Source organism: Panicum hallii, chromosome 1 (assembly GCF_002211085.1).
Source record: "Panicum hallii strain FIL2 chromosome 1, PHallii_v3.1, whole genome shotgun sequence".
NCBI classification, from domain to species: Eukaryota; Viridiplantae; Streptophyta; class Magnoliopsida; order Poales; family Poaceae; genus Panicum; species Panicum hallii.
This window is the reverse complement of record NC_038042.1, coordinates 19,037,278-19,064,948: the sequence shown is the minus strand read 5'-3', so window position 1 is coordinate 19,064,948 and position 27,671 is coordinate 19,037,278. Positions and strand designations below refer to the sequence as shown.

The 27,671-nt window shown below is 45.4% G+C and overlaps 1 protein-coding gene and 1 non-coding gene across 2 annotated transcripts in view; one reads left to right on the top strand and one right to left on the bottom strand.

The window, feature by feature from the left end:
• Positions 1-19,514, top strand: part of LOC112879799 (receptor-like serine/threonine-protein kinase SD1-8) — a 30,213-nt gene extending 10,699 nt beyond the window's left edge. Inside the window, exons 2-9 of the mRNA XM_025944208.1 lie at positions 14,002-14,029; positions 14,124-15,308; positions 16,039-16,155; positions 16,253-16,380; positions 16,453-16,657; positions 16,792-17,026; positions 17,126-17,273; positions 19,172-19,514. Coding sequence (XP_025799993.1) covers positions 14,249-15,308; positions 16,039-16,155; positions 16,253-16,380; positions 16,453-16,657; positions 16,792-17,026; positions 17,126-17,273; positions 19,172-19,354 — 2,076 coding nt within the window. The 5' untranslated portion in view covers positions 14,002-14,029; positions 14,124-14,248 and the 3' untranslated portion in view covers positions 19,355-19,514. The remainder of the gene's footprint in view (positions 1-14,001; positions 14,030-14,123; positions 15,309-16,038; positions 16,156-16,252; positions 16,381-16,452; positions 16,658-16,791; positions 17,027-17,125; positions 17,274-19,171) is intronic.
• Positions 19,515-23,684: 4,170 nt separating this feature from the next.
• On the bottom strand, positions 23,685-23,758 carry TRNAW-CCA. Its single transcript has one exon. It is a non-coding gene; the product is annotated as a tRNA-Trp (tRNA).
• Between the last annotated feature and the right edge of the window lie 3,913 nt (positions 23,759-27,671).

The window sequence follows — 27,671 nt, the reverse complement described above, 5'->3', positions numbered from 1 at the left end:
ATGAAGTGCTAGGCGTGCCACCTGACCTATACCTGATCAGGAAGGTGTAGAAGTCGTTATCAGTTATTTCCCTGCATGCATAGCCATGTCAAACATTAGTCCGAGCCGCGACCGGCTCTTTAAATGCCTCCCAAGACCGGCTAAAAGAGCTGATGGAACCTCTGCACTGGGTCGGGTCTGTCCTTGTACCAGGTTAAGCCTCTGGGTAACCCTCAGAATCGGCCACAAAGAACTACCGTAACGGATTAGATCTACTAAGCGAATACAGAGCAAGGTGCTGCCCTTGCACCCGAAATCACGTACAAGGGTAACTAAACGATTACGAATAGCAAGCAGAACATAGATGGACTATTTGGAACTAACGCAGTACATAATTGTTTAAGATAACTAGTGTTACTCGCCATCAACAATGCTTCAGTACGAGAAACACAAAGATAAACAGATAAATGCAACGCTGCTCCGATCATGCGGGAACATGATCGGAGCAGCATGTCGATTACCTGGAGAAACCCTCAAGGAAGGGGTGGCGATGCGCCAAGAGTTTGTTGTGAATGTTGATTATTATTTATTGAATTTCACGATACATATTTATAGTCCGGAGACTTGATCTTTTCTAACTAACCCTAACTGATTATGATACAATCTCTAAGTTACTATATTTAAACTATCCTTACTAGATAAATGGCCGTCCCGGCCCTTGACGTGTTCGCACAGAAACCAATTCGCAGACCATTACGATGATTTCCTTCAGCCCATGCTGCTCTCGGCCCATCCCTTGGCCCAGTCAAATTATGGCGATAATACATGCCCCCCTGGTTTTGGCAATCATAATTCTAAAACTATCGCCTCTTCGACTTCCAAGATTTGTACACGCACATGCCGCTCCCAATGCCATCGGATGCGACCCCTCGGCTTCCAGGGCCTGTACACGCGCACTACCTTCCAATGCCATCGGACGCGACCCTTCGACTTCTCCTTTGGAAATCACCACAGCGCCGCTTCGCCTTCCATCTTCGCCCTTATAAACTGGCATCGGTGGATTTACTTCTATCCATCTTCTTCCTCCGTGCATTAACCGCATCAGCATATTCTGCATCCCCCGACGATGGCTTCCTTTTCCTCTGCCTCCAACAATTCCTCTTCCTCTATAATCTCCATCACCTCTCCTGACTCTGAAACCTCCAGGGAGGCAACGCTGGAGTTCGACCCAGTAGCTTCATACGAGGCTCTCGCTCCTCTACATTGGGACGCAGAGGAGTGGGACTTCAGCATTTGGTCTGAGGATGATGAGTTCCTGACCGACGATAAGGATCTCCATATTCTCCTTCATGGGGATCTAGACGAAGGCGACGAAGACTCCTGGGATGATGACTTCTTCTCTTCCTCGGAAGAAAATGCCAAGGACAGTTCCACCGACGACGACTCAGTTACAGGAGGATTCCTGCGCGGTGGATCGTTGACTTCAGAAGACGACGGGGACGCCAGCGACGACGCCGATCATAGCAGCGATGAAGGCGGCAACAGTAGCAGCAACTGTGGCGGTGGCGAAGGCAGCGGCGACGATGACACCAGTGCGTCTCCCCCATACAAGCGTTACAAGTCCTTAGGGACCTACTAGTGGTAGTTCGTAGGGTCGTCCGCCATTGTGCACAGAGCCGGTAGATCGGCTTCTTTTGTAATAATTTCTCGTAGATGAACCCTTTCATTTCAGTATTCAGTAATCCAATACCTAAAAATCCAATCATTTAAAGTCCGATGGCATCGCATCGGCCTTGCTCCTTGAATTGTCTGATCCAATCCCAACCCTTTCCTTTATTCCGGATCAAATATCTCAGAGATCTTCAAGAACTCGAGTACCCTTCAAATGAGTTCAAATATCTCAGAGATCTTCGAGAACTCGAGTACCCTTTAAATGAGTCCGCCAATATCAAGAGTACTCTGCCAAGATCCGTCCCTACTTTTCTTCTGCTATCTAGTTGTATGCCAAGACGACTTGTCTGACTGTTCCTTAAAACCGGCTTTTAGACATGCTCCTGTTGTTATTGCTTCCTCCCGAGCCCAAATCAAGTCAAAAAATATAATTGTCAAGAAAAACCAGCAAAGAAGTTGAACCTGTTCTTTTAAGATCAAGAAACACCCGCAATCGACTTCTCTGTTTTTTATCGAACCCGGGACTTGCAGGTTCTAATTATTGCTTCTAAAGTCGATGGCTTAACGTCGGCTATTCAATCTTTAGCTCCGTGCACGGACCTACACTGCTCTTTCTTGAGATATCTGACTTGTTCATCTCGTTCTACTTTACGGCCTGATGCACTACACCGGCTTTTAAGGTACCCAATAGATACCGGCCTGCAGCCTAATGCACCACAAAGTACCCGATCAAGCCGACTTAATGCACCACAAAGTACCCGATCATGTCGACTTGCAGCCTGATGCATCACATCGGCTTCATCACTCATCTTCCCACATGCTCGGGAAATATTTCTTGAGGTGTTGGCCATTGATAGCTACCGGAAATTTAACTCCATCCAATTCTTCAAGCATGTACGCATTCCCTGGTAGAGCTTGATCAACTCTATAAGGCCCATGCCAATTCGGAGACCATTTACCATATGCCGCATCCTTAGTCCTCAATGGTAGCACCGCTTCCCATACTAAATCTCCAACTTGGAATTCCTTCAGTTTAACCTTCTTATTGTACGCGCGGGCTACCTTGGCCTTATTTTCCTTGATCTTTTCCAGCAACCAAAGCTTGAGTTCTGTAATGTCTTCCATATTGTAGCTCATTAGTGCGGCATATTCTTCAGCAGTCAAATCATTCTGAAACTCTATCCGTCTTGAACCGGCCGTAATCTCCCATGGTAATACGGCCTCCTGCCCATACACCAAATGATATGGTGAAGTTCTTGTTGCCCCGTGGCATGACACACGATAAGCCCATAACGCTTCTGATAATACTTCATGCTAACGCCGTGGGTATTCATCAATCTTCCTTTTCATCAGCTTGATCAAGCTCTGGTTGGACGCTTCGGCTTGTCCATTTGCTTGAGCGTAGTATGGAGATGATCTGATCAATTCAATCCCTGTGTCGGCAGCGAACTTTTTGAATTCATCAGATATAAACACCGACCCTCCATCCGTTGTAATAGTCTGAGGAATCCCAAACCTATGAATAACGTGTTCTTTGACGAAATTGATGACGTCCCTCGACGTTACTGACTTCATAGGAACAGCCTCTACCCACTTGGTGAAATAATCTGTGACGGCCAAAATAAACTGATGGCCTTTACTCGATGGAGGATTAATCTTACCGATCATGTCCATGCCCCATCCTCTGAATGGTCAAGGTTTGATGATAGGATTCATTGCTGATGCTGGTACTATTTGTATTTTCCCAAACCTCTGACAGGCCTGGCATCCTTTATAATACTTGAAGCAATCTTCCAGCATATCAGGCCAATAATATCCCGAACGTCTGATCAACCACTTCATCTTGTGGGCTGATTGATGAGTACCACACGTACCTTCATGGACTTCATGTAGAAGACGATTGGATTCAATCGGCCCCAAGCACTTGAGCAGTAGCCCTTCTAGAGTCCTGTAGAACAAGTCATCCCCTATCAAGACGTACTTCATGGCTTTGTAACGTGTCCTCTTAGGTGCCGCCCGAGCCGGATCCTTTAAGTAATTGAAGATATCGGCTCTTCAATCCCCCTGATCCAGTAGGTTTATTGGAAAATCAGCTTTATGCGCCGTGTCCTTGTAACCTGAAGCCATTTGAGCGAGATCATTGGCCTCGGAATTTTGTACTCTTGGTATCCAGTAGAAATTTATATATCTGAACCAGGCCATTAGCTCCTGGCATTGTCTCCACAAGGGAAACAACAACTCACTCTCACATCGGTACGTTTCCGTGAGCTGAGAGATGACTAGTTTTGAATCCCTGAAAACTTCTACTGCTTCTGCTCCGGCTTCAAGAAGTAATTCCATACCTTTGTGCACCGCTTCATACTCAGCTAGATTGTTGGTGCAAGGTGTTGGTAATCTGATTGAAAAGGAATATGTTGCCCTCCGGGGTGCAACCAGCAGGATACCTATGCCAGAACCATCTCCACAGACCGACCCATCAAAATACATTGCCCATGCGCGGATGGAAAGTGCTGCTATGTCTGAGCTGGTCCTTTCTGCAATGAGGTCAGCCAGCGCCTGCCCTTTGACTGCCTTCACGAGCTGGTACCGGATATCAAATTCTAACAAAGCAAACATCCACTTACCGAGTCGGCCATTCAACACCGGGGCCGACAACATATGCTTGATAACATCTGATTTGTAGATGACAATCGTCTCAGCTGAAAGCAGGATGTGGCATAGCTTTGTACAGGTAAAGAATAGACAAAGGCATAGTTTCTCAATTTCGGGGTACCTTGTCTCTGCATCTAGCATCCTTCTGCTGAGATAAAAAACAACTCTCTCCTTACCATCCTGCACTTGTACAATGACCGAAGCAATGGAAGTGTTACCAACTGACAGATAAATATAGAATGGCTCACCCTGCTGGGGTGGGACTAACACAGGCGGTTTGGATAAATATTCTTTGATATCTTCAAACGCCTGTTGTTGCTCTGCCCCCCAGCGGAACTCAACATTAGCTTTAATTTTTACCAACTCCATGAATGGCTCGATTCTTCCTGACAGATTGGAAATAAATCTCCTGACAAAATTGATCTTGCCAATGAGTTGTTGGAGTTCCTTCTTTGTAGTAGGTGGCACCATTGTTCTTATAGCTTTCTGACTTTTTAGGCTGATCTCAATTCCTCGCTCATCAACCAGGAAACCTAGGAACTGACCAGCCGATACACCAAAGGCACACTTCTTTGGATTCATTCTAAACCCGAACTTTCTAGTTCGTTCCAAAACCCGTTGTAGATCTCCTAAATGCCCCGCAGCCGATGCAGATTTCACCACCACGTCATCAATGTAGATTTCCACCAACTTACCGATCAAGTCATGAAACATATAATTCATGGCCCGTTGGTATGTAGCACCAGCATTTTTCAGCCCAAAGTCATGACCACATACTCGAATAACCCCACTGCACCTGGTACTCTGAATGCGGTCTTATGGATATCCTTTGGAGCCATACAAATTTGGTTATAACGAGCGTTGCCATCCATGAAAATCAACATCTTATGACCAGCAGCTGCATTAATCAACGTCTCCGCCACCGGCATCGGGTACTCATCTTTTGGTGTAGCTCTGTTAAGATCTCTGAAGTCTACACAGACTCTCCACCGGCCATCCTTCTTCTGTATAGGCACAACGCTGGAAATCCATTCAGCATACCTGCATGTCCTGATGAAGCCTGCTTCTATCATCTTTTCGACTTCTTTCTTGACTTCCTCTAGTACTTCGGCCTTCATTTGCCGCGCTCGTTGCTGAAACGGCTGAAATCCTAGCTTAAGAGGGAGCCGATGCTCCATAATACTCCTGTCTAACCCGGGCATCTCTGTGTAATCCCAAGCAAAACAATCCGCATATTCTTTTAGCAACACTATCATTGGCTCTCGCAATTCTGGATTCAACTTCTTGCTGATAAATGTTGGCCGTGGCTTATCCCCAGGACCAATGTCGACTTCTTCCAGCTCGTCAGTAGATGTAAACCCGTATCCCAGCTTCTCTTCATCCAATAGGTCGATACTGCAAATAAACGATGAATATGAAGTAAAAGGATTCGGCCGATCGCAGGGACCGACCGACTTGTTCTTTTCAGTAATTTGTACCATTTTACAATCAACACATGGCCGGCTGCTCGAGCGGGCCTCTTTATAATGTAACATGGATGACAAAAACAATTCAATTCTTATTTTTTGGGGCCGATCGCAGGGATCAGCTTCTCTTGTTACTTTGGTGCAAACTAACTTTGGCATCCCATCTACTCCATAAGGCTAGTGGATAAGACCAGCCACACCCCGTTTTTTGTAGCTTCCACGCGGTCGCAGCCTTCCAAGCTAATCCCTGAGATCGGCTCCTAGTCCTCCACGTCCCAGACACTCATGGTGGCATGTGAAACGTCAACAGAATCGTCCGCATGGACTACTTCTACTTCATCTCCATCCCACTGAATCAGACATTGGTGCATCATAGAAGGGATACAGCAATTGGCATGGATCCAATCTCTCCCAAGCAGGACGGTGTACGAGCCATTGCTGTTGACAACAAAAAACGAAGTAGGGACGATTTTGCCTCCTACCATCAAATCCACACTGAGGACTCCATGCGCCTCCGAGGTTTGTCCGTTGAAGTCACTTAATGTGATGTTGGTTTTAATCAGATCCGCAACAGAATGCCCCAACCGGCGCAGCACTGAGTACGGCATTATATTAACCGCCGCTCCTGTGTTGACTAGCATCCTGCTGACAGGGTGGCCATTTATGTAACCCTTAAGATATAAAGCCTTCAAGTGCTTGCAATTCCTTTCTCGGGGCTTTTCAAATATGACTGGCCGTGGCCCCAAATCAAGTTGAGCCACTGGCACCTCCTCGTGGCCCGGTGCATGAAACTCTGCAGGAAGAACAAATACCATATGTGCATCAGCCGATGTTTTTACATCGGCTTTCAACTTGTTGGGACGCCACACCTTCTTAGAAGAACTCTCTGCTTTTTGAGGGTGGTGAACCTTTTCTGCCAAATCCGGCCGCGCTTTCCTTAGTGTTTCCAAATATTGAGCCTTTGCTTCTTCCAGGTTGCGCAGCCACTGCACCCTCCGCTTCTAGGACCGGTTAAGCCCGTCAGGGCACCAGCGCAGTTGGTGATATTTATCATCCTCATCTTCTGAGTCCCTTCCTGTGCGTGATGACTCGACTTGTCCATAGTAGGGCTGCACTGGTCCTAAATGCTAGAAAACTGAGGCACTCCTTGCATCTTGCTTCTGAGACTTACACTCTGGGCAATCCTCAAGAGTGGGTAATCGTTTCATGCTAGAGTCCCAACAGTATCTGAAGAACGGGCGATGCCAATGATCTCGCGTATCCTCCCGCTTCCTGAGGCGTTTCCCAGTGCGCCGCTCATATTCTTCTTCTTCAGTCTCGCGTTGGAGACGCTGTTGATACTGATACTGGTATTTTCTCAGAAGATGAGAGGAAACTGGTCGTTGATTCCTAACGTGCCTGACCTGTTCTTCGGTGATATAGTCCCTTTCTTCTTTTTGGGGCCGATTGCGGGAATCGGCCTCTTGCTTCCTTGCATGCTGACGTGATGTATGTCTTGCCATGTTAATACCGAGCGTAAAATCCAGCTGACAACGCGTTGATCGGTCGTACCCTTCCATCATATTTACGTTCGGGAACGGTTGAGTATCAACCTTCATGGCGTACTACCCCAAGATTAATCGGCCTTGCTCAATAGCCGATTGTATCTGCCGCCAACCTATTGTATCTGCCGCCGGAGTTCCTTGCAGTCTCCGGTACCGTGAGTGAAAGAGTTATGCCACTTGCAGTATGATCTCCCCTGAAGCTCCTGAGCTGTTGGGATCTTGCAACCTTCAGGGAACTTCAACTGCTTCTCCTTCAAAAGTAAGTCAAATATCTGTTCGACTTTGCTTACGTCAAAATCAAATCCTTTCAAAGGACCCTATTATTTCACCCACTTGCGGGGCACGGGCTTTGGCCCCCGTGCCCACTCCACAACTGCGATCTCTTGGTCATCCCCAGAGTCTTCGGAGTCTTCAGCGTTAACCATTACCACTTGACGTTTGAACTTGTCTTGGTATAATTCTGGGTAACGTTGCTCATATAGTGTCATCTTTTGTACTAGATGTGCCAAAGAGTTGAACTCCAGCTGGAAAACCAGATCTCTGATCGGTTTTACCAATCCCAAAGATGCCAATTCCACTGCCTCTTTTTCTAAAATCCGAGTCGAGTAGCACCGGTTCTTAACTTCTCTGAAACACTGGATGTATTCCGCCACCGTTTCTCCTCGCTTCTGGCGGACCTGTGCCAAATCAGCAATCCCAGCCTCTACAGCCTCTGAAAGATATTGTATATGGAACTGTTCCTCTAGCTGCTTCCAGGTGCGGATAGAATCATGACCTAATGATGTGTACCATCCAAAAGCCGGCCCTATGAAAGACTGCGAGAAAAACCTCACTCGCAATGGATCCGACACCGAAATCATTCCTAGCTGCGCCAGATACCGGCTCACATGCTCTATGGAGCTGGATCCTTCCGCTCCGCTGAACTTGGTAAACTCGGGCAGCCGATACTTGGGCGGCAGAGGAATCAAGTCGTACTCGCTTGGATACGGCTTGGTGTAGCCGATCGCTCGCCTTCTTGGGAGAATGCAAAATTGATCTCTGAAAATGGCACTAATCTGATCCACCGTATGAAGTCCTGGGGCCGAGTGCGTACCTTCGTGACTCGGCCCTGTCGCATAAGTAGCCAGCCATGCCTGTTTGTCGGCATCGACTACAGATGTTCCTCCAGTTGTCCTCTGCGTAGGTTGTGCCGGGCTACCGCCATCTGGTATGTACACACAAACATACCCATGTGGTACCTCCTTTGGGGGTTCACTGAAGAATTGGTGATCAGCAGGGTCACCTCCCATCTTGTACATGACGTATGCTGGAGAACCATGTTGCTCTGGAGCTGCAAACATGTAAGGCATTGGTGGCCTGGCTTGAGAAGGCAACTCCCCTTTGTGACTTCCTAAAGCAGGTCCTGTTGGAGAGTACTAGTGTTTCATAATCTCCTGCACCACACGTACCGCGACACGCTCAAGGGTGTTCACCAAACTCTCAGAATGTCGATGTAACGAATGAGCCACCATGTAGTTGACTTCCTGGCGGAGAGCTCACGTGCATTCTTCCGTAGGAGTAGACAGATCCACTTCGTCAAGTGCACCTTCAGATGAAAATCCCTTCCACCTGATACCGTGGTGACGGGTCCTTTCAAATGAACCGATGAGATCGGCTTCAAAAGCAGCCTTTATTCCATCATACTTCTGCTTGTGCTCATCAAACAACTCTTCGTAAGTAATCGAGTTCTCGTTGGCATCTTGATAACGGAAGTTGATGTAGCCGAAGAAAATGATGCAGCCGGTTGTAGTCGATGCACTCGAAGTGATCAATGAAGTAGTCGATGTAGTCGATGAAGTCGATGAGGTCCCACCGGGCGTGCCAGAATATGTTGTCGGTCAAAACCCACCGGCGAGCAGCGACAGGCAACACGAGGAGCCGGGAGGCTTCCAGGACTGCTGGTGGGTCCCGATCCCTTGGTCAACGGCCCAGAAGTCCGGCACATGCCCTGGCTTGATGAAGTGCTAGGCGTGTCACCTGACCTATACCTAATCAGGAAGGTGTAGAAGTCGTTATCAGTTATTTCCCTGCATGCACAGCCATGTCAAACATTAGTCCGAGCCGCGACGGGCTCTTTAAATGCCTCCCAAGACCGGCTAAAAGAGCTGATGGAACCTCTGCACTGGGTCGGGTCTGTCCTTGTACCAGGTTAAGCCTCTGGGTAACCCTCAGAATCGGCCACAAGAAGCCGATTGCACCCGTTTAACAGATCAGATCTATTAATATTCGAATACATTGTACGAATCCGATAGAAAAGATAAAAGCATGCTCTGTAATCACCAAGCTAACCAATCCACGACAGTAAAAGGGCTTCACCGTGCAACCGGAATATCCTATGCGTGGTTAAGCCTAACGAACATGAAAGACAACAAGATGATAACCTAAAAAAAGGCCTAAAAACCAACTAACAAGTCGATTCCCGGAACAATCCCTCCTTAGATTACCATAAAACACCAATCATGCAGCCGGAACATTTAACCCGTGTGAAGGGCCTAATCATACGGATATTAAACCGAATTCTTATAATACAAAGAACTACCGTAACGGATTAGATCTATAAGCGAATACAGAGCAAGGTGCTGCCCTTGCACCCGAAATCACGTACAAGGGTAACTAAACGATTACGAATAGCAAGCAGAACATAGATGGACTATTCGGAACTAACGCAGTACATAATCGTTTAAGATAACTAGTGTTACTCGCCATCAACAACGCTTCAGTACGAGAAATACAAAGATAAACAGATAAATGCAACGCTGCTCCGATCATGCGGAACATGATCGGAGCAGCATGTCGATTACCTGGAGAAACCCTCGAGGAAGGGGTGGCGATGCGCCAAGAGTTTGTTGTGAATGTTGATTATTATTTATTGAATTTCACGATACATATTTATAGTCTGGAGACTTGATCTTTTCTAACTAACCCTAGCTGATTATGATACAATCTCTAAGTTACTATATTTAAACTATTCTTACTAGATAAATGGCCGTCCCGGCCCTTGACGTGTTCGCACAGAAACCAATTCGCAGACCATTACGATGATTTCCTTCAGCCTATGCTGCTCTCGGCCTATCCTTGGCCCAGTCAAATTATGGCGATAACAGAGATAAAACTAGTCGGTACAGAGGAAATCTACTTGAGATATGTTCTGGTATGATTCCTTGGCTAGTATCGGTTAGGATTCTTGTAACCCTGGCCTCCCGGATATATAAGGGGGGAAAGGGACCCTCTCAAAACAAGATCATCAGATCATTCTACACCAAAGGCAATACAAACCACCATACAGGACGTAGGGTATTACGCACCTCGCGGCCCGAACCTGTCTAAGTTTTGTGTTCCTTGCACCTTCGAGTTCCTGATCTCGGCGTCTCCTCACTTAAAACTTACCACCTTTGGCATATCCCTCAGTGGGCAGCCAGTAAAACACCGACAGTATCCGCTCCTAGTTCTCGCAGCTAAAAATACGACTGATTTCTAGGGGCGTGTTACGGCGTGACCCGCCCCTACAAATCGATTTATAGGTGCAGGTCATACCGTGACCCACCACTACAAATCGTTTTCTAAAAAGTGAAAAAATAAAAAAATTGAAAACAACAAAATGAAAAAGAAAAAAATATTGTAGCCAACCAGCCACCACTATCGAGCTACAATTTTTTAACGAAATATGCACACTTGCATCACCCAGGGTTCGAACCGCATATTTCAAGCCTCCCACGTACCTTCCTTTCCACCACACTACACGATTACTCGTGACTCTATGGGGTATGCTATTTTTTATATTAACTTTGAAATTAATTTGTATGGGTGACCTCACTACCACCCCTAAAAATATTTTTTAATTTTATTCCAAAAATTCATTTAAATCTTTCCATATAGCAAAACAAATAAAAAAATGAAACTTCTACACTATGATTATTGTGAACTATAAATAAAAAATATGTCAAATATGTGTCAGTGTATGTAAAGGTTAAGATTGTTGAAACCTCAAAATATGACTTGAGTTGTATGAGATGTCATAGCCATATGTAGGTTCATAATAATTTTTTGGACCACTAAATGACCTTAAATAAAAAAGTTATCAACTATAAAGTTTTACATCTCGTCATTTTCTACAATTTTGATATAAAGTTTGACTTCATCCAAGACGATATAAAAAAGTTATAAATTTTTTTGTGTGGAACCATATTTAGGGGCGGGTCATGCCATCACCCGTCCCTAAAAATGCATTTTTACGTACGTGTTACACCATCACCTGCTCCTAGAAATATCACCAGTTCTAGGAAGAGGTGGTGGCATCACCTACCCCTACAAATGCTATTTTTTGGTGAGGGTGATACCATCACCGGCCCCTGAAAATGATGCCCATTTGCATGGGTGGGTGACGGCGTCATCCGTCCCTAAAAGTGTTTTTCCAGGGGTGGATTGGATGCTACAATAACCGCGCTCTATTTGTAGTAGCAGGTTACCTTTTAACCTGTCCCTAGAAAAAATAGGATGTCCCTACGAATCATTTTTCAGTAGTGCTTTTAGGCCGCCCCTAGAAAAAAATAGGCAACCCTGCAAATTGTTTTTTATAATGTCAGGAGTGGAAGACTTAAGTTGCGAAATATGGAATACATTGCGCATGATATGTCTTCAGGAAGCTTGAGTCTGCATGCTACTGACCCAAGACTCCACCTTTGTCATATATTCCATATATCACATTCGATAGATATCATATTCGTGGAATATGATTCACTTTCAAGATGCCTTGATGGTGAAATGGTAGACATGTGAGACTCAAAATCTCATGCTAAAGAGCGTGGAGGTTCGAGTCCTCTTCAAGGCATAATATGGAGAATGCTCATTGAATGAGCATTCCCCATATTGTCCTTTAGTTTGTTTCTCTATCTAGAAGTGGAATAGAATAACCCGGTTGAAGGGTAATGATCGTACGTCTATAATACATTGTATGTCCCAGAGTAGGTCCCATTCTTCTACCCTTTCCAGATAGTCGATGGCTATTCACAGCTACTACTTTAACATCAAAGAAGAGTTCAACCCAATGCTTTATTTCTATCTTAGTGAATCCTGCTTCGACATTAAAAGTGACGTTCTCCTACGGGGCCTCTTTGCCTGGGGCTCCTCCATCAGCCAGCTCTCTTTGAGCCAGATCCCTTTAACCGATACCTCGACGTTCACTCATTCTTGCTCTAGAATAGGAGCAAGTGAAATATAAATACCAGGCTCCTATGACGAAGGAGAGGAAAAGTTGAGGGTTAAGCAGCAGCACGTTCATTTTAACATTTAACATAGTAAAGGCAGGGCGGTACTCACGGAGGTGGTGGGTTCCCTTGTCAAAGAACTCATCCTCTTGCCCAACATCATCCTTCAGGGGCTAGATCCAATAGAACACGAAGTTAGTCACGGCAACAACTGATAGAAAAAATAAGAGTTTCAGTTTTAAATTAATCTGAAAATAAATCATGACCATGACGAAGATTGCGTACAGAAAATGAACATATGTAAATATGCTCGTCAAGTAATTTAAGATAAAATATTGCAGTAGAAAGATCAACCCTAACCAGATCATACTAGGTATGAAAGATATAGTTAGGGATAGAAAACCGTACATTTCTAGTCTGACCGGAATAACCGGGTAAAGAAGACGACGGCGACGATCAGCACCTCCGCACGCTTGATGACGCCGAGTCGCGCCCCACAGACGAGAAGGAAGACGAGCGGTGGCGACGAGGACGTAGAGGATGGTGATGTGGAAGCGTTGGAGCAGTCGCGCAGAGCGCTTTCCAAAAACCATATTTGCTCTCTCCCAGTGCAGGATTGCTGAGGACGAGGTTCCGGAGACCTGCTCTCCCGATCGCCGACGAACGGGACGAAGTAGCGTACACGGGGGCGCAGCAGGCAGGTTGAGGTGTGTTGTGCGTCTTCTGTATATATCTTTTTTCCGGCACCCGTGCGTATTTATAGTAAGGAACCGCTAGGGTTTTTGACGTCCCAAAAACCAAGTCGGTTACGAGTCCCAAAATTCCGCGCATGAGATCCGTAACAGATTTGAAGTGGCAAAATAAATCTGCAAAAGGAAGCTGCGTTCCCGTAAGGATTGGACCGGATTTTGGCGGACCATTCACGCGCGCCCTTCGCCCGAAACCCGAGCCCGGCGAGGCGAGCGAGCGTGTTCTTCCTTCTTCCTCTCACCCATACTTGCAAGAGCATGGAGAGCATCCAACTATTTAAGTTGGATTTCCTCCACCTCTACTAGCAAGGTGGGACTAACTTGTTACCATGCACCTTTGCACTGATGGACCTTTGAGATTTTATTGGAATTATTTAGATTTACATGGTGGGCCTTTGCACTAATGGGCCTAAAATATTCCAGCAACAACACTTGTCAAGCTCGCCCTCTTCAGCTCGAAGAACAATTATATGTGTAGCACATCAATAAAAAGAATGATTAACATCTTGTATACGAATAGTCTATAATCTTTATTAAAGTTAAAGAAGTTTGACTTAGGATAAAACTAAAATAACTTACAATTTGAAATAGATGGAGAACATGCCTTCTACTCTTGTAGCAATTTATGCAGTAAAACTTATGCACGACATGTACGTCAATTTTTTTTATTTGGTATTCAAACTCTTTTTTTCTTCAGGTGAGACAAATTGCTATTAACCAATGTGGTAATCATATAGCTCATCTGCTTGATCTACCCATACCTGGTTCCCGTTTTCTTGACAATATCTAACAGTATCATATTCAAATACCTTGTTCCAGATGACTCGCTCACCACAGGCCAATCTTTGCTAGTTGGGCAAACACTGGTTTCAGCACAAGGTATTTTTGTGCTGGGTTTCTTTTCAAATGGAGACAGCACATATCTAGGAATATGGTACAATAACATGAAAACTCGGACTGTCGTCTGGGTGGCAAACCGTGACACTCCAATCAAGGGCGGTAATGGAAGTCTTACCCTCAGCACAAATTCTCTGGACCTGCTGGATAGAAGAGGAAACAATGTTTGGTCAAGTAGAAGCAGGTTTAGCACCAACAGTCCACAAGCCTTCCTTCTCGACTCCGGAAACCTTGTCATCAACGACTCCATGTCAGGGACTCCAAATCCACTATGGCAAAGTTTTGCTGACCCCTGTGACACATTGTTGTCTGGTATGACAATTGGATATGACACATCCCCTACTATCCGATACATGCAACTCACATCGTGGAAGAGCCTTTCGGACCCGTCTACTGGGAGCTACAGCATCAAGCTCGACCCCAGACGACGTCCTCCTGAGCTCCTCTTGTTCAACGACACTACTTTGCTGTGCAGGACCGGTCCATGGAATGGTCAGGGGTTCAGTGGTCAACCTTATCTTAAGACAACAAACAAGTTGGCCTTTAACATGACTGTTCACGATGACAGTGCGTATTACTCGTTCACATCTTTGGACAGCTCAGTCCAGTGGCGATTTGTCATGAGCTCAGACGGCATTGCCCATCGCTGGTATAGCAATCCGAGCAAAGATGATTGGGTTGAATACTGGCACTGGCCCCAGAGTCAGTGTGATACCTATGCGTTCTGTGGTCCAAACGGCGCCTGCCTCAACGATGACTGCACTTGTCTGCAGGAATTTGTCCCCAGGTCGCCAAACGACTGGACCCAAAGGAACTTCACGGGTGGTTGTGTGAGGAACGCAACGCTTTCGTGCTCGTCGGCTAATGGATTTTACCGGTTGCAACATGTCAAGGTGCCTGATACATTGAACGCCACCATGGTGGGAGGCAAAAGCTTGGATGACTGCAAGGAGTTATGCTTAAAGAACTGCTCCTGCAGTGCTTATGCTCTGCTTGGAGAGAGTAATTGCGTTGTCTGGTCAGGAGATCTGGTAGATGTTGTTCTGTTTGTTGATGGAATCAACGATTTGTACACTCGAGTCTCTAGTAACAATCCCTCTCGTCCAGGTACATTTCGACTATTCTTAACAACCCAAGAGAAAATGCAACTATATTATCGAACTATGCTTCAATTTTTTGGGTTCCATGTTTTTAGTGACCTGCTCGTCGTAGCGGTAAATGCTAAAATATTTCAGTCCGACTAAAAATGGTAATTGATTTGCCTTATGTAGGTAAACTTTTTTTCAATATCTCATATAGAAACGTCATAGAAGCAATCTGTCATGTAAATAAAAGTTTTAAGGCGTGTTTGGTTGCCTGCCTCGAACGCCGCGCCACGCCACACATCTCGCGCCGCAGGTGTGGCGGCCGAATCGGCCGCCACACCTTAGGCGCGGTGTGCGGTGTGGCGCCGTCGGCAGGCAACCAAACAGACCTTTAGTGACAACCTAACGAAGGCGGAAGATTATATTTACTGTTCTCAGTAGTCGCAAGTAGCAAATGGCTTCTCACCTATACAGTAAAAGTTTTACCGTAAGCAGCTTGATATAAGTACAAAAAAGTGTGGCTATATTCTCCTGATTTAAGTCGAAGAAGGAATGAAAATAATGACTGAAAAGGATCATGGATTCTCTCGCAGTGTTTTGGATCATGACTGAAAAGGATCAGGAATAAACTGATTTGGATTTCTCCAAATCAGTTTATCCCTTTTCAGTTTTCTGTTATCTTCTTGATACATTCAGTTGAAAAGTCAGTGTTTTCTTTACTAAATGTTGATGATGTTCTGTATTTTGTACAGGTCCAAACGTTGCTATCGTTGTCTCTATTTCTGTGGTTGGAGTGTTGCTGTCAGTTTCTGCAATGCTAGGCTTCTGTTATCATCGAAGTCGACAAAAGCATTTACCACTAGCCCTTGGTAAACACTGCATTCACTGAAAATTCTTATTTAGTACTTCATTTCTTATTCGCGATTTTTATACGATTTTATCGGCAATCGTAAATGTATGGAACAGAACAAGAACATGCTCCAGGGCCTAAGCTTGCGGCCAAGAATTTAGACCTTGATGCTATTAGAGTTGCCACCAACAATTTTGCAAACCAAAATTGTATTGTTTCTACCCGATCTAGAACCATATTCAAGGTAAGTTGTCCTTTTGGTTATATGGATCTACTAAATTCATATAAAGAATTTGTCATCTTTGACTTTGCTCAGGGAACGCTACCAAATTTTGGGGATTTGGCAATCAAAAGACTAAATACAGAAGCAGGACTTGAGGAGCTAAAAAATGAGGTGAAAATGCTTGCAAAGCTTGACCATCCGAACATCATAAGGATGCTGGGATCTTGCACAGGGAATAACGAAAACGTGATATGCTATGAATACATGCCTGGTGGTAGCCTTGATGCAGTCCTTTTTGGTATGTATTTCTTATAAATGACATCAGACCGTTGTTTCACGGTTTTTATATGATAATGATTATATCTGCGATCGTATAAGTGTTTGGAACAGCACATGGTGGTCTTATTCACCTTAAATCTACGGTGTGTACAGCTGAAGATGAAAAGAGTGCAGTCCTCGACTGGCCTTCACGTCTTCACATCATGCAGGGGATTTGTGAAGGATTGTTATATCTGCATGAACATTTCAGAATTATTCACCGTGATATAGACCCTAGCAATATCCTACTTACTGAGGGCCTGGTCCCTAAAATTTCAGATTTTGGTCTTGCAACTATGCTTGATCAAGGCCAATCTGAAGGGAAGGATCAGAACTTTAGGGGAACACGGTGAGTGTATTCTGCACATATACTCATTATTTTCCGGTGAAGTGTGACGAGCAGAGTCGACACCGACAGAATTCTTACTAACTAATGAATGTTACCCAGTAGATACAGCGCTCCAGAGCTGTTTTACGGCAAGTCATACTCAATGAAGTCCGATGTGTACAGCTTTGGCATAGTACTTCTGGAGATTGTCACAGGCAGCAAAGCTGCATCGTTTTGCAAAGAAGATACTGATGACCTCCCTACATATGTAAGTGAAAGGTTTTACTCCACATTGTCCACGTAAAGCTAGCCTGTCGAAGGCTGCAGGTATCAATCTCAATCTAATCATAAAGAATATGTAAGGTAGCAGACTCAACAAGAATAACATGTTCAAGATTTTAGATCAAAATCAAGTTACATTGCTACATGAGTTTAGTTTTTTCACGAACGTGTCTGAGCACGTATTTCTTTAAGAGGAAAGCAATACGACCATTACAAACATTAATAGGTAGAAGCTATTAAGGCGGATACAAGCATCAGTAAGCAAGTGGCAGACGATCTCAACAACAAACAAGAACAGCAAGAACAATAGGGGAGGAGACTCACCCGAACCCACAAACCTAGCCACAGTCAAACAATTGAACCTGCTACAGGATACTAAAACGTCAAGGGTGCAAAGATCTACAATGCAACCAAGATGGCAAAGCATCCACCCGACCAACCAACCATGGCGGCAAAGCATCCGCCCGAGGCGATCCCCAACCAACACGATGACGGCGGTAAAGCATCTGCCAGAACATAACGGCGGCAAAGTATACGCCAGCGAAGAGGGGTGGCAAAGCATCCGCCAGACAATGACCGACGCAACCCGAACAGTGTAGATCCAACCGAGCGAAGGAAAGCATAGAAGCGGAAGCTCTCAGATGAGAGCAAACGAACACCACCAGAGCTTCCAAGACGACGCCTCAAGGGAGGGAGCGACGCCACAGGCACCGTCATCGTCCGACCAACATGGTCAACGTTTTTACTTGGAAAGCTCACCGGAGAGGAGGGAAGAGGGGGGAAGATGACGCCATCAAGAAGGTGAGCGGCGCCCAAGGGCGTCGCCGTCATCAGCCCGCAAGCGGACCCAAGGCTTTTGCCTCCACCCTAATCTCTCCCCAGAACCGACACCGCCACAGCACAGGAGAGCGTGCCGGCACCCCGCCCTAGGAGGCCACCAGGAAAGGGCAGCCAACGGGGAGCAGAGCCAACTGCCAATACACTAGTGGAGGGGTGGAGCGAGTGGGGGCCAGAGGGAAGCCAGAGGCCGTCGGCCAGCAACCGGGCTGAGGGAGCGCCGGCACCAGGCGACACACGGCAAAGGAGCACTGGCCCCGGCCCCGACGAGGAGAGCCGCTAGGAGGCGGCGCAAGCTCCCGGCGACCCGCCCCGCGGCGAGCAACGGCGGTGGCGCAGCGGCCACAGGCGTTGGCCACCCGAAGGCACAGCATGCCATGAGACAGGAGCGGGGCTGGCCAGGAAGGGCGGCACGACCGGAGCGAGCGCCGGCGACGGCAGCACGATCGCGCGCCCCCACCGAACCGAGCCCACAGGGCACAGCACGCCAGCCGACCGGATGAGAGGGGCGAAGACGGATCCGGTCCGGGGAACCCTAGATCCGGTGAGGACGGGGCCGGATCTGGCTCAATGGCCAGCGGTGGAGCGCCGACGAGCGAAGGTTGAAGGCTGGGGGGAGGGAGGCGGGAGGGAAGAGAGAGGGAAGGGGGAGACTACGAGCAGAGCAGGTTTCGGCTCGGCCGCGAGCCGCCGCCGCCGCCCGGATGGTCGCCGGTGGCGGCAGCGGCCACCGAAGGTGGCCTTGGGTGGGGTGGTGGGCGGCGGCGCAGGGCGCCCCCCAAGTCGTCTAGGAGAGTGGCGTGTGGGGAGGGAGAAAATCCTCTTTGGCTCCACGACTAACTCGCTACATGAGTGTAGTTACTCTACCACCTCCTCGTGAGTTATACTGATTAGAGCAACAACTCAGCGATCGTTGAAACAGCCTTGCCGGGTCCATGTTCGAAGCATTGTATATGTTGGGCTTCTTCCATGGTTGAGTTTTTTTTAAAATGATTATGGTTCCTTTTTCTCAATGTAACCTTAAGTTATTTCTTATGTTTTGTGCAGGTTCGTCAACGTTGGACTCACGGGACGGCATATCAGTTGAAGGATCCAAGAATGGGGGATGCTGCTCCTAGAGGGGAGATAGAAAGATGCATCCATATAGGCGTCCGTTGCGTTCAGGATGATCCAACCATGAGGCCTCTCATGTCGTACATTAGGAACACATTAGCAGCAATTCACCCTTAGTTTGTCAGGAATCACTTCTTTGCTATTAATAATCAAGTATATACGGTCAAAATCTAGCTACTTGAACTGGGTTTCTTCCAGGGTTATGCTTACATTCTTATAATCCTGGCTCCACATGTCAAATCTAATGCCAAAATATCTATCGGTCGCTGTTTTGCCACGAGGATAATTTCTGCCCAAGAAATTACAGTGACGTTATATTGTTACCTCGGTTTGCAACCAATGGAAACCTCCTCGGATTGCAACCATGGTCTAGGTATGAGAACTAATAACCCCAAAAAATGAATTATTGTGGAAATCTAATCTTACTATTGTTAGTTAGAGGCTCTGGCCACCTCAATCGTCATGAGGCATGCTAGAAAAAGAGTTAAATCCTAAGCATTCTAACACAACACATTTCTATCAATTAGTTAGACATTACTAGCAATAATAACCATTGGATCTACCTGTCTCTATCATGTGGAAAATAGTCTAAAGTATCCCACTAAACTATATCTAAATTACTGACTTTGTCATTATAAAATAATCTAAAGTTTTTATCTAAATAACTCACTAATGCAAAAATTTTAAAAAATTATTAAAATGTGCATCTAAATTACCTGCCTCTCTCATTATTGAAAATACCAAGTTTTTTCATACACGCGGGAGAACTCCATATCTTTGTATTACGATTAAGAAAAGAGTAGGAGAACCCTTACAATACATATGCACATACACTTAGGATACTAGCTTACATTCATGGTCCCTAACCGAAAAACATAACGACCACCAACAAAAGGGATCTAAGGATCATCAGGCAAAAGGGCGTTCAGGTAAGCCATACCCTTAGTCCATACCAGCTCATGCATCATGTCATCATGTGCCTCATTTGACCATCTAAGCATATGAGGTGATGTTCTTATTTGACGCCCAACTTATAGCCAGGAGCTAACTGACGCATAACATGTGTTGACTCAAGTCAAACACAACGTGGTTAGTGCACATCCTAGTCGCCCTGACTTGGTCAAGAGGTGGTTAGACAGCCATGGCTGACCATGAGCTTTCATGCACACATGACACACGCCACCGTTTCTTCTCCACCTAGAACCACTTGTCAGCACGAGGATTTTCAGCCACTGGCCTTTTCTCCCTCCCTCCCTACCTTTATTCTCCAAGAAACAAAGAACTAGGAGATTCCTAGGATGCCAAAATCCAACCCAAATCTAAGACCTAACATGCAAGGTCATCAAGGGAGATAAGCTCATCATCTTTTGGAAGAACTCATTCTTCATTAAGAAGGATCCTGATATCACTATTCATTTCCTTCCTCTTCTTCAAGCCAAGATCCAAGAACTCAAGCCCATATCTTCTTGATTGCCCTCTACTCCAACCTTGGGTACTCAATGTGTGTTCATGAATGATCTCATGAGTTCTTGACACTTAGTTTATCCCCGATCTGTTTCATGACCTAGAGTTTGCTTGGTCGAGCTTAGAACACCAACGCTGACCTAGATATTCTCAAGCGATTCGAGTAGGCAATTTACCTTCCAAAATGTATTCTGATCTAGAGTTCACTGGGAATCTAAAGAACACAACCTTGTGAGAAACAATGCTCCAATCCACAAAATACATGCTTTGACTCAAGCCCTGCAGATGTCGAATCCATGCGATGATTAAACTGCGAGCACCACGGTTAGACCACCGGCATTCTAATTCAATCTAGAGTCTCTGCCCCTACCGATACCCTATTCTTGGTTGAACTGTGCCTGAGTTTGATAAACCGACATACCTCACCAGAACCATGGAGTTCCTGTTATACGCTCTTGGTTGGGCCAATAGGCTCGGACAGAACTAGAACCAGTTTTGTTCCAATACGCTGGGCCCTCATGGCAACACCTGGCCAGTCAGACCGACAACCCTTAGTTGGCATGGTCTCACTTAGATACTATGAGATCATCGAAGTTCAGGAATCAAAGCAATAGAGGAAATGACTGTCGAACCCAAGTTGAAGCATCACCCGAGGAGAAAACCGATGTGGTTGTGCAGCAAGGTAGGCACCTATATATATCAAACCCTACTTTGTGTTCTTATGCTAGTTATAGTTGTGTGTGCATAAGCTTATTTCTATTAGACATGTGTATGAATAGAACCTACTAGCATATGCCTTCTTGGCTTGTTATCCTTACCTTCAAGTATGCTTGATTATATGAGTCACTTGTGCCGCTTATCCATGCTTAGCTATGATAGAAGCAGAGTACGGTAAGGTCATCATAACTCTCGACTCATGAGCTATACGACAAGTAGTTTGACTATATGATCATGTTAAGCCAATGTGGTTGTGTTGCAGAGGTGGACTCGGGTGAGTGAGGTAGACTCACCTAAGTCAATTAAGGACCGTGAATTCATTGATGATTTGCAAGAAATATGGCCCCACATGATTGTGTGACAACATAGCCAATAGGATTAACCAGTTTGTAAGGTCACATTTGTAGAATTTCTAGATCCTATGGATGGAGTCCAATTCATATATATACAAGACAGTTTAAATCGCAGTCAAGATGCCCAAGTTATAATGAAAAACCAGAAAGAATATTTTAGGGGTGTCCAAATGACTGCAACGACGAATTGGACAAATACAGCATGATTACATGCGTCGCTTAAACCAATAGCATAAAAAATCAATGGTGGGAGCATCGTAAAATTGCAACTACAACAGAGAAAGTCAGTAGTAACGGATAAACCAACGCTATGGACAGAAAGCATTGGTGCCATGCTATCATACACAGTTTTGAAAAGGGAACCGAATGCATCTCATATGTGCGTCAGGATCAAGTTCCATACATATAATAGACAATACAAGTATATATCCGAAACAATATCATAACGAAAGAGAGTATCATAGTACTTCATTACATGACCGAAAGTCTTAATCTTAAGCAAATAAATAAACGTTTATAATCTAGCAGTGCACTTCAACTTCACAGACAGATGACTGGAAGACATATGCCTAGTACTCTTCAAAATCTTCAGGGAACTCAGGATAATTATCTTGTTCTGAGCAGCATTGATTTTAATAAAGCAAACGTGAGTACACTTATGGTTGGTACTCAGTAAGTGGAGTAAATTATATGATATGCAAGGCCAAAATTAAGGATAAGCTGATATGGTTTGACTGCGATAAGCATGCTTAGTTGATCAAATTTTATTTAGCAAGCATTAACTAAATGTAAGTATATACCAACCCTTAAATAAATAAAAGAGATAAGATAACAACACTATGAACAAAGAACCTCAATTTAGATTATCTCTAAGTTCAATTATCATGTGAGGGTTCAACCCGCTCTTAACCGTGAGCACGGCTGATATATCAGTTTTCACTGCAGAGGTTGTACACTTTACCCTCAATTCGTGTTTCCCTAAATACCTGGGTTTGCAAGACCCTTAAACACTTCCAAGGTCAGTGGCAGGGATTCACTACGAGGCCTTTACAAAGATTCCCTAACTTATGACAATGCGCTAAGGTTTCAAGTCAAAGCGGTCATAACCCTCCCTAATGAGGCAGTGCTGGACGCTGGCGGCGACGTCTCGTGGTGGCGGGCGGCGGAGAGCTCGCCGGAGAATCATGTTTATGCGATTCCGGCCATAGATTCGACTCGGGTCTGGCCTGGGAGAAAGAAAGCGAGGAGGGGAACGCGTCTAAGGGGTTGGGACGAGGCGCTAGGGGCCGGGGAAGGCGGACGACGGCGAGGTGTGGCTGCGGAGCTCCGGTGAGCAATCGTGCGCGCGGGAAGGCGGGAACCCGAGGATAAAAAGGCCGGCGATGATGACCACCTCAACGCGGAGCTTCTACGGCGGGTGGGGGCGACGGAGCGACGGCGGAGCGGCATGACGGCGGCGTGCCCGAGCTTGGCGGTGAAGGCGGCGGCGCGAGCTAGGTTTTGCGAAGCAAAAGGTGGCGGCTGCGGGTCTGGCGGGTTCTAGGGCACGGGGCGGCGTTTTATAGGGCAGCCGCAGCTGTATCATAGTTGGAATGGCTAAAATAAGACATTCTTGAAGAGCTATATATTATTTTTGCTGATCAATGATGAGCACAATATCACGTAACCCTCACATATATTTGATTCCACCGAGGTATGTTTGCAAAGTAGATAATTTTCTCTTCTTCAAGATTGCAGCTGCGAAGAGAAGAGTGGAATTGGCCCTATTTTTCTTAGACTTTTTTTAAGTACCTTAACTTACGAAGTTTTGTTTGCCTAATGACCACCCATAACATACAACCCCTTTAGTATTAAAAGAATGACACCGACCCCTTAAGTTATTTTACTCTGTTTTGACATAAGATATATGGAATCACGCTCTGTAGGATTTGAACCTACGACATCGGATTTTGGAGACCCGCGTTCTACCAAACTGAACTAAGAGCACTTTCAAAACAAAAAGAAAATCCTTTTCTACACTTAACGTGTCTCACGTCCATATAGTATCCACAAATTCAAGTTATACCCACTTTAATCGATCTCCCCGCTACTGCCCATAAAGAAGAGAGAATTAATAGGTAGGGATGACAGGATTTGAAACTTAGCGTGCGGGCCTGGGTCTCCACGCAGCCGGGGAAGGCCGAGACATGGCCGGACTGGGATGCGAGTCCGAGCCAGACTCGTGCTGGAGGTCGGGGACGACCCTGACAGGCGGGCCCCGCCTGTTAGCGTGAGAGAGGGAGGGAAGGATGGGAGCTGGCGCGCGGATGGGCTGTGGGCCGGTTGTTGGACTGGGCCGCGCGGTGGAGGGAAGAAAAAAGCAAGAAGGCTAGCTGGGCTAGGCCGCAAGGAGGAAAAAGAGAGAGGGAAAAAGAAAAAGAGGGAGTGGGCCAGGCCCAAATAGAAAAAGAGAGAGAAAAAGAATTGCATTCAAATGCATTTGAATTTAAATTTAAATGGAAGACAAACAATAAAACAATGCAATGGGGCATGAAATTCACGAAATCTATATTTCCTTATGTTTCTTTTTATGGTTAAGTAAATTACTATTAATTTATGGTAAATGCTCTAAAATCAAAATAATAGAATAGAAACCTTATGGGTCCTAAAAGAAATCTAGCAAAATTTATTTAGATTTCTAATTTGAAAATTAGGGTGTTACACATGCCAGGTTGATATGGCGATCAAGTGAAGAAACCACAAAAAGCACCGAATCAACTAACACTATGGAGTGATGCGTCAGTGCATTGGTCGTTCAATGTGCCGGAACATTTTTTGGAGTTGGAGATGGCTAGCTTAGCAATGTCTTCATCACCGGTTGAACCGACACTCATCGGTGCAAGGCGTCGGTGCAATGACGTCAGTAGAAGCAGGCTGTTAGAATTCAATGGCTATCAATCAAGCTCAATGTGACCGGTTAAACCGACGGTGTTGACCGGTTTAACCGACGCTTTAAGCTTTTTGGTAGAAAAGCAGCTAATGGCTATGAGTGGATCTCTATCCTATATAAGCGCCTCACCCCAGGTCATTTGAGGCTGCTGGAGTTCAGGAGAAGCACATAGACACTAAAGTAGACCTATAAGCCATCCATAGAGCTAATTGATCACATCCATAGGATTTAGCACAGGCTTTAAGAGTGTTAGTGTTAGAATAGCCTAGAGAGAGTGAGAGAGCAAGGTGTTGCTGACTTGTGCATGGTTCTAGAATAAACCACCACTGTAATCTTGGTGTGCTGGCCCCTTGGAGTCTTGGTGATTCGTCGGCAAATCTTCGACTCTCCGGCTTGTTGTGGAGCGGCATAGACGACCGTATTTGGGGGACGAGAGGATCCCTCCTTCATGGGAAGCTCCATAGTGAAGACGGCATCAAGGTGACCGGTGCAAGAAGCGGTGAGCATTGCCTCTGTGGCAAGAACTTCACCTACATGGTGCGAATCTTAGTGGCGAGACCAAGCTCTTGATTGGAAGAGACTCGGTGACCGAGAGCGTACCTTGGTAGAGCTCAAACATGAACTATGGGTGGCTTTTGCCCACCGATAGCATGGGAAAAAGATTGATGAGCCGAGTTTGTAGTTCCCAAACCCACTCCTTTACGTTTCGACACTTCTTTCTTGCAACTTGTATGCCTTTACATTCTTAGAGTACAATCAACTTAGGATTGGTTATAGGTTGCAAAACTCTCGTTTGGATGGGTTGGAACACTAGATGAACCGTGTACATGTGCAAACTAGTTCAAGTTGATGCTATAGGTTAAGATTTTAAGCTAGCCTAATTTACCTCTCGCCCTTTGATGCTACGAGCACCGATTCCTTACCTGATTCGATGTGGAGCACTTTTTTTAGGAACCACATACCTGAATAGGCCGGGTAACAACAAGCATAGTGCGGTTTGTGACACGGTCTCTCAATGATTCTATTGCACTGTCCATCTTGACCTTTCTTTCATACAACACCAATAAAATCGAGAACACTATGTACATTTTCGAGTAAATCATGTTCACATCAGATAAACAATTTGATACGGCACGGTAATATGCCATCCGGTCATCCGGATTTTACTGCGCCGAAGACACCAGTGAAAAGTGATGGCAGCTTGATTGCTGCCGTACGTCTCCGCGCTAACACCCTGCATCGAACCGATTGATACGTCACGTGCATCGGTGCTTGTTCACACATACAGCAAGCCGAAAGGCAACTATATAAGCCCATGCACTTGCAGAATTTTATTATGGATTTTATATCTTCAACTTATCATATTATATTGCCAAGTAGGGTTAGTAAGATGATTTGCGTGGCATAAATTACTATTACCACTATAAGAAAACAGCTTAATTTCGTCGGCCAGAAACCGTCACAAATAGCCACAAAGCCGTCGAAAATATATATCCAATGGAATAAAATCGACGAAAATGAACGGATTTTCATCGGCAACCGACGAAAATACGAAAATACATCTATTTTTGTCAGCCACACAAGCCGACCAAAATAAACATATATTTTCGTCGGCTGAGCTAGCCGATGAAAAAGAAGGAGTTTGTTTCGTCAGCACAACTAGCCGATGAAAATACTAAGATATGCTCCAGTATTTTCGTCGGCCACGTCGCTGACGAAAATACTGGGTACCTGCTAAAAACAGCTGCTGCATTTTCCATAGTTTTTCAGAATTATAAATAATAGTTAATTAACATAAAAATAGCCATCCATAAGCACAATCACAAAATACATCATCACGCAATCATAAAATATATCCAATACGTGCAATCATGAAATCCATAGTCTAAATGACATATATGTGTCAACGAAACGCAAAATCATAAATCAATGAGGGGTAATATTATGTCCGCTGCCGCCATCACCTTCAGAAATGTTACGCGCTGTCGATGGTGGCGTGGATGGGCTGCCAGAAACTCCTAGAGGATGACTACTCGTCGAACCCTGATTATAAACAGAGTTAAATTTATATAGTCCTTATGTATAAGAAAATGTGAGCATTGGTAGTTATACGAAAGAATTACTACTTGTGGAGATGGTAGAGGCATGCATGGTGCAAAAGTCGGCGGTGGTGGAGGAGGCGAAGGAAGAGGTGGCAAATTAAATTGTGATCCAAGGGAGCCGCTAATATTTTCTGAAACCGATAATAAATCAGGTATCTTATAGTAATGAAAAAGTGCAAAACGACTTCGAAAATATCAAACTTGCATAGTACCTGAAGCTGTCGTTGCTGAGCGAAAAAACCTTGCATGTACTTGTGTTGTTGCCTTGCGCACTCCACTTGCCTCTGCATCGCCTCTCTATGCTGCCTTATCTCCTCCTGCAATCGACTTTCCCTTTCGTAGCCCCGAGAACTTTGAGAGGACTGAGAAGACCTTGCCTCACTCAAAGCACCACTTGTGTCAATTACGCCATTCAACATGCTGAACCTGCCATGCTTCTTCCCTCCCTTGCTCGAGTATAAGGTACCGATATCCACATCACTCCGCCTCCAATCGTACTCCTTCCCATGACGTGCCACCATTTCATCACCATGTCTCACCTACCATTCAAGCAAGCAATATTAAGATAATATTCGAATCATCACTTAATTGAAATCAAATTGTTTTACTAATCAGAGTCCGTGTGGCATTCTCACTACAAAGCAACTCTGGCTGTGTAGGATCAGCGCTGTGGTGGCCTCGAATGTATGTCTCAATATAGCTTGGGGCCACCCCACTTTGTGTCTCCTGCCAAAGAAGAAATTGTGATATTGCAAACAAGTACATAATAATCAAATTGAAATAATAAACACCTACCATTCGATGAGCCAAACGAAGATGTCCATCGGCCCCATATCTTTGTGTAACCCATGATCCTGCTTGACGATTAG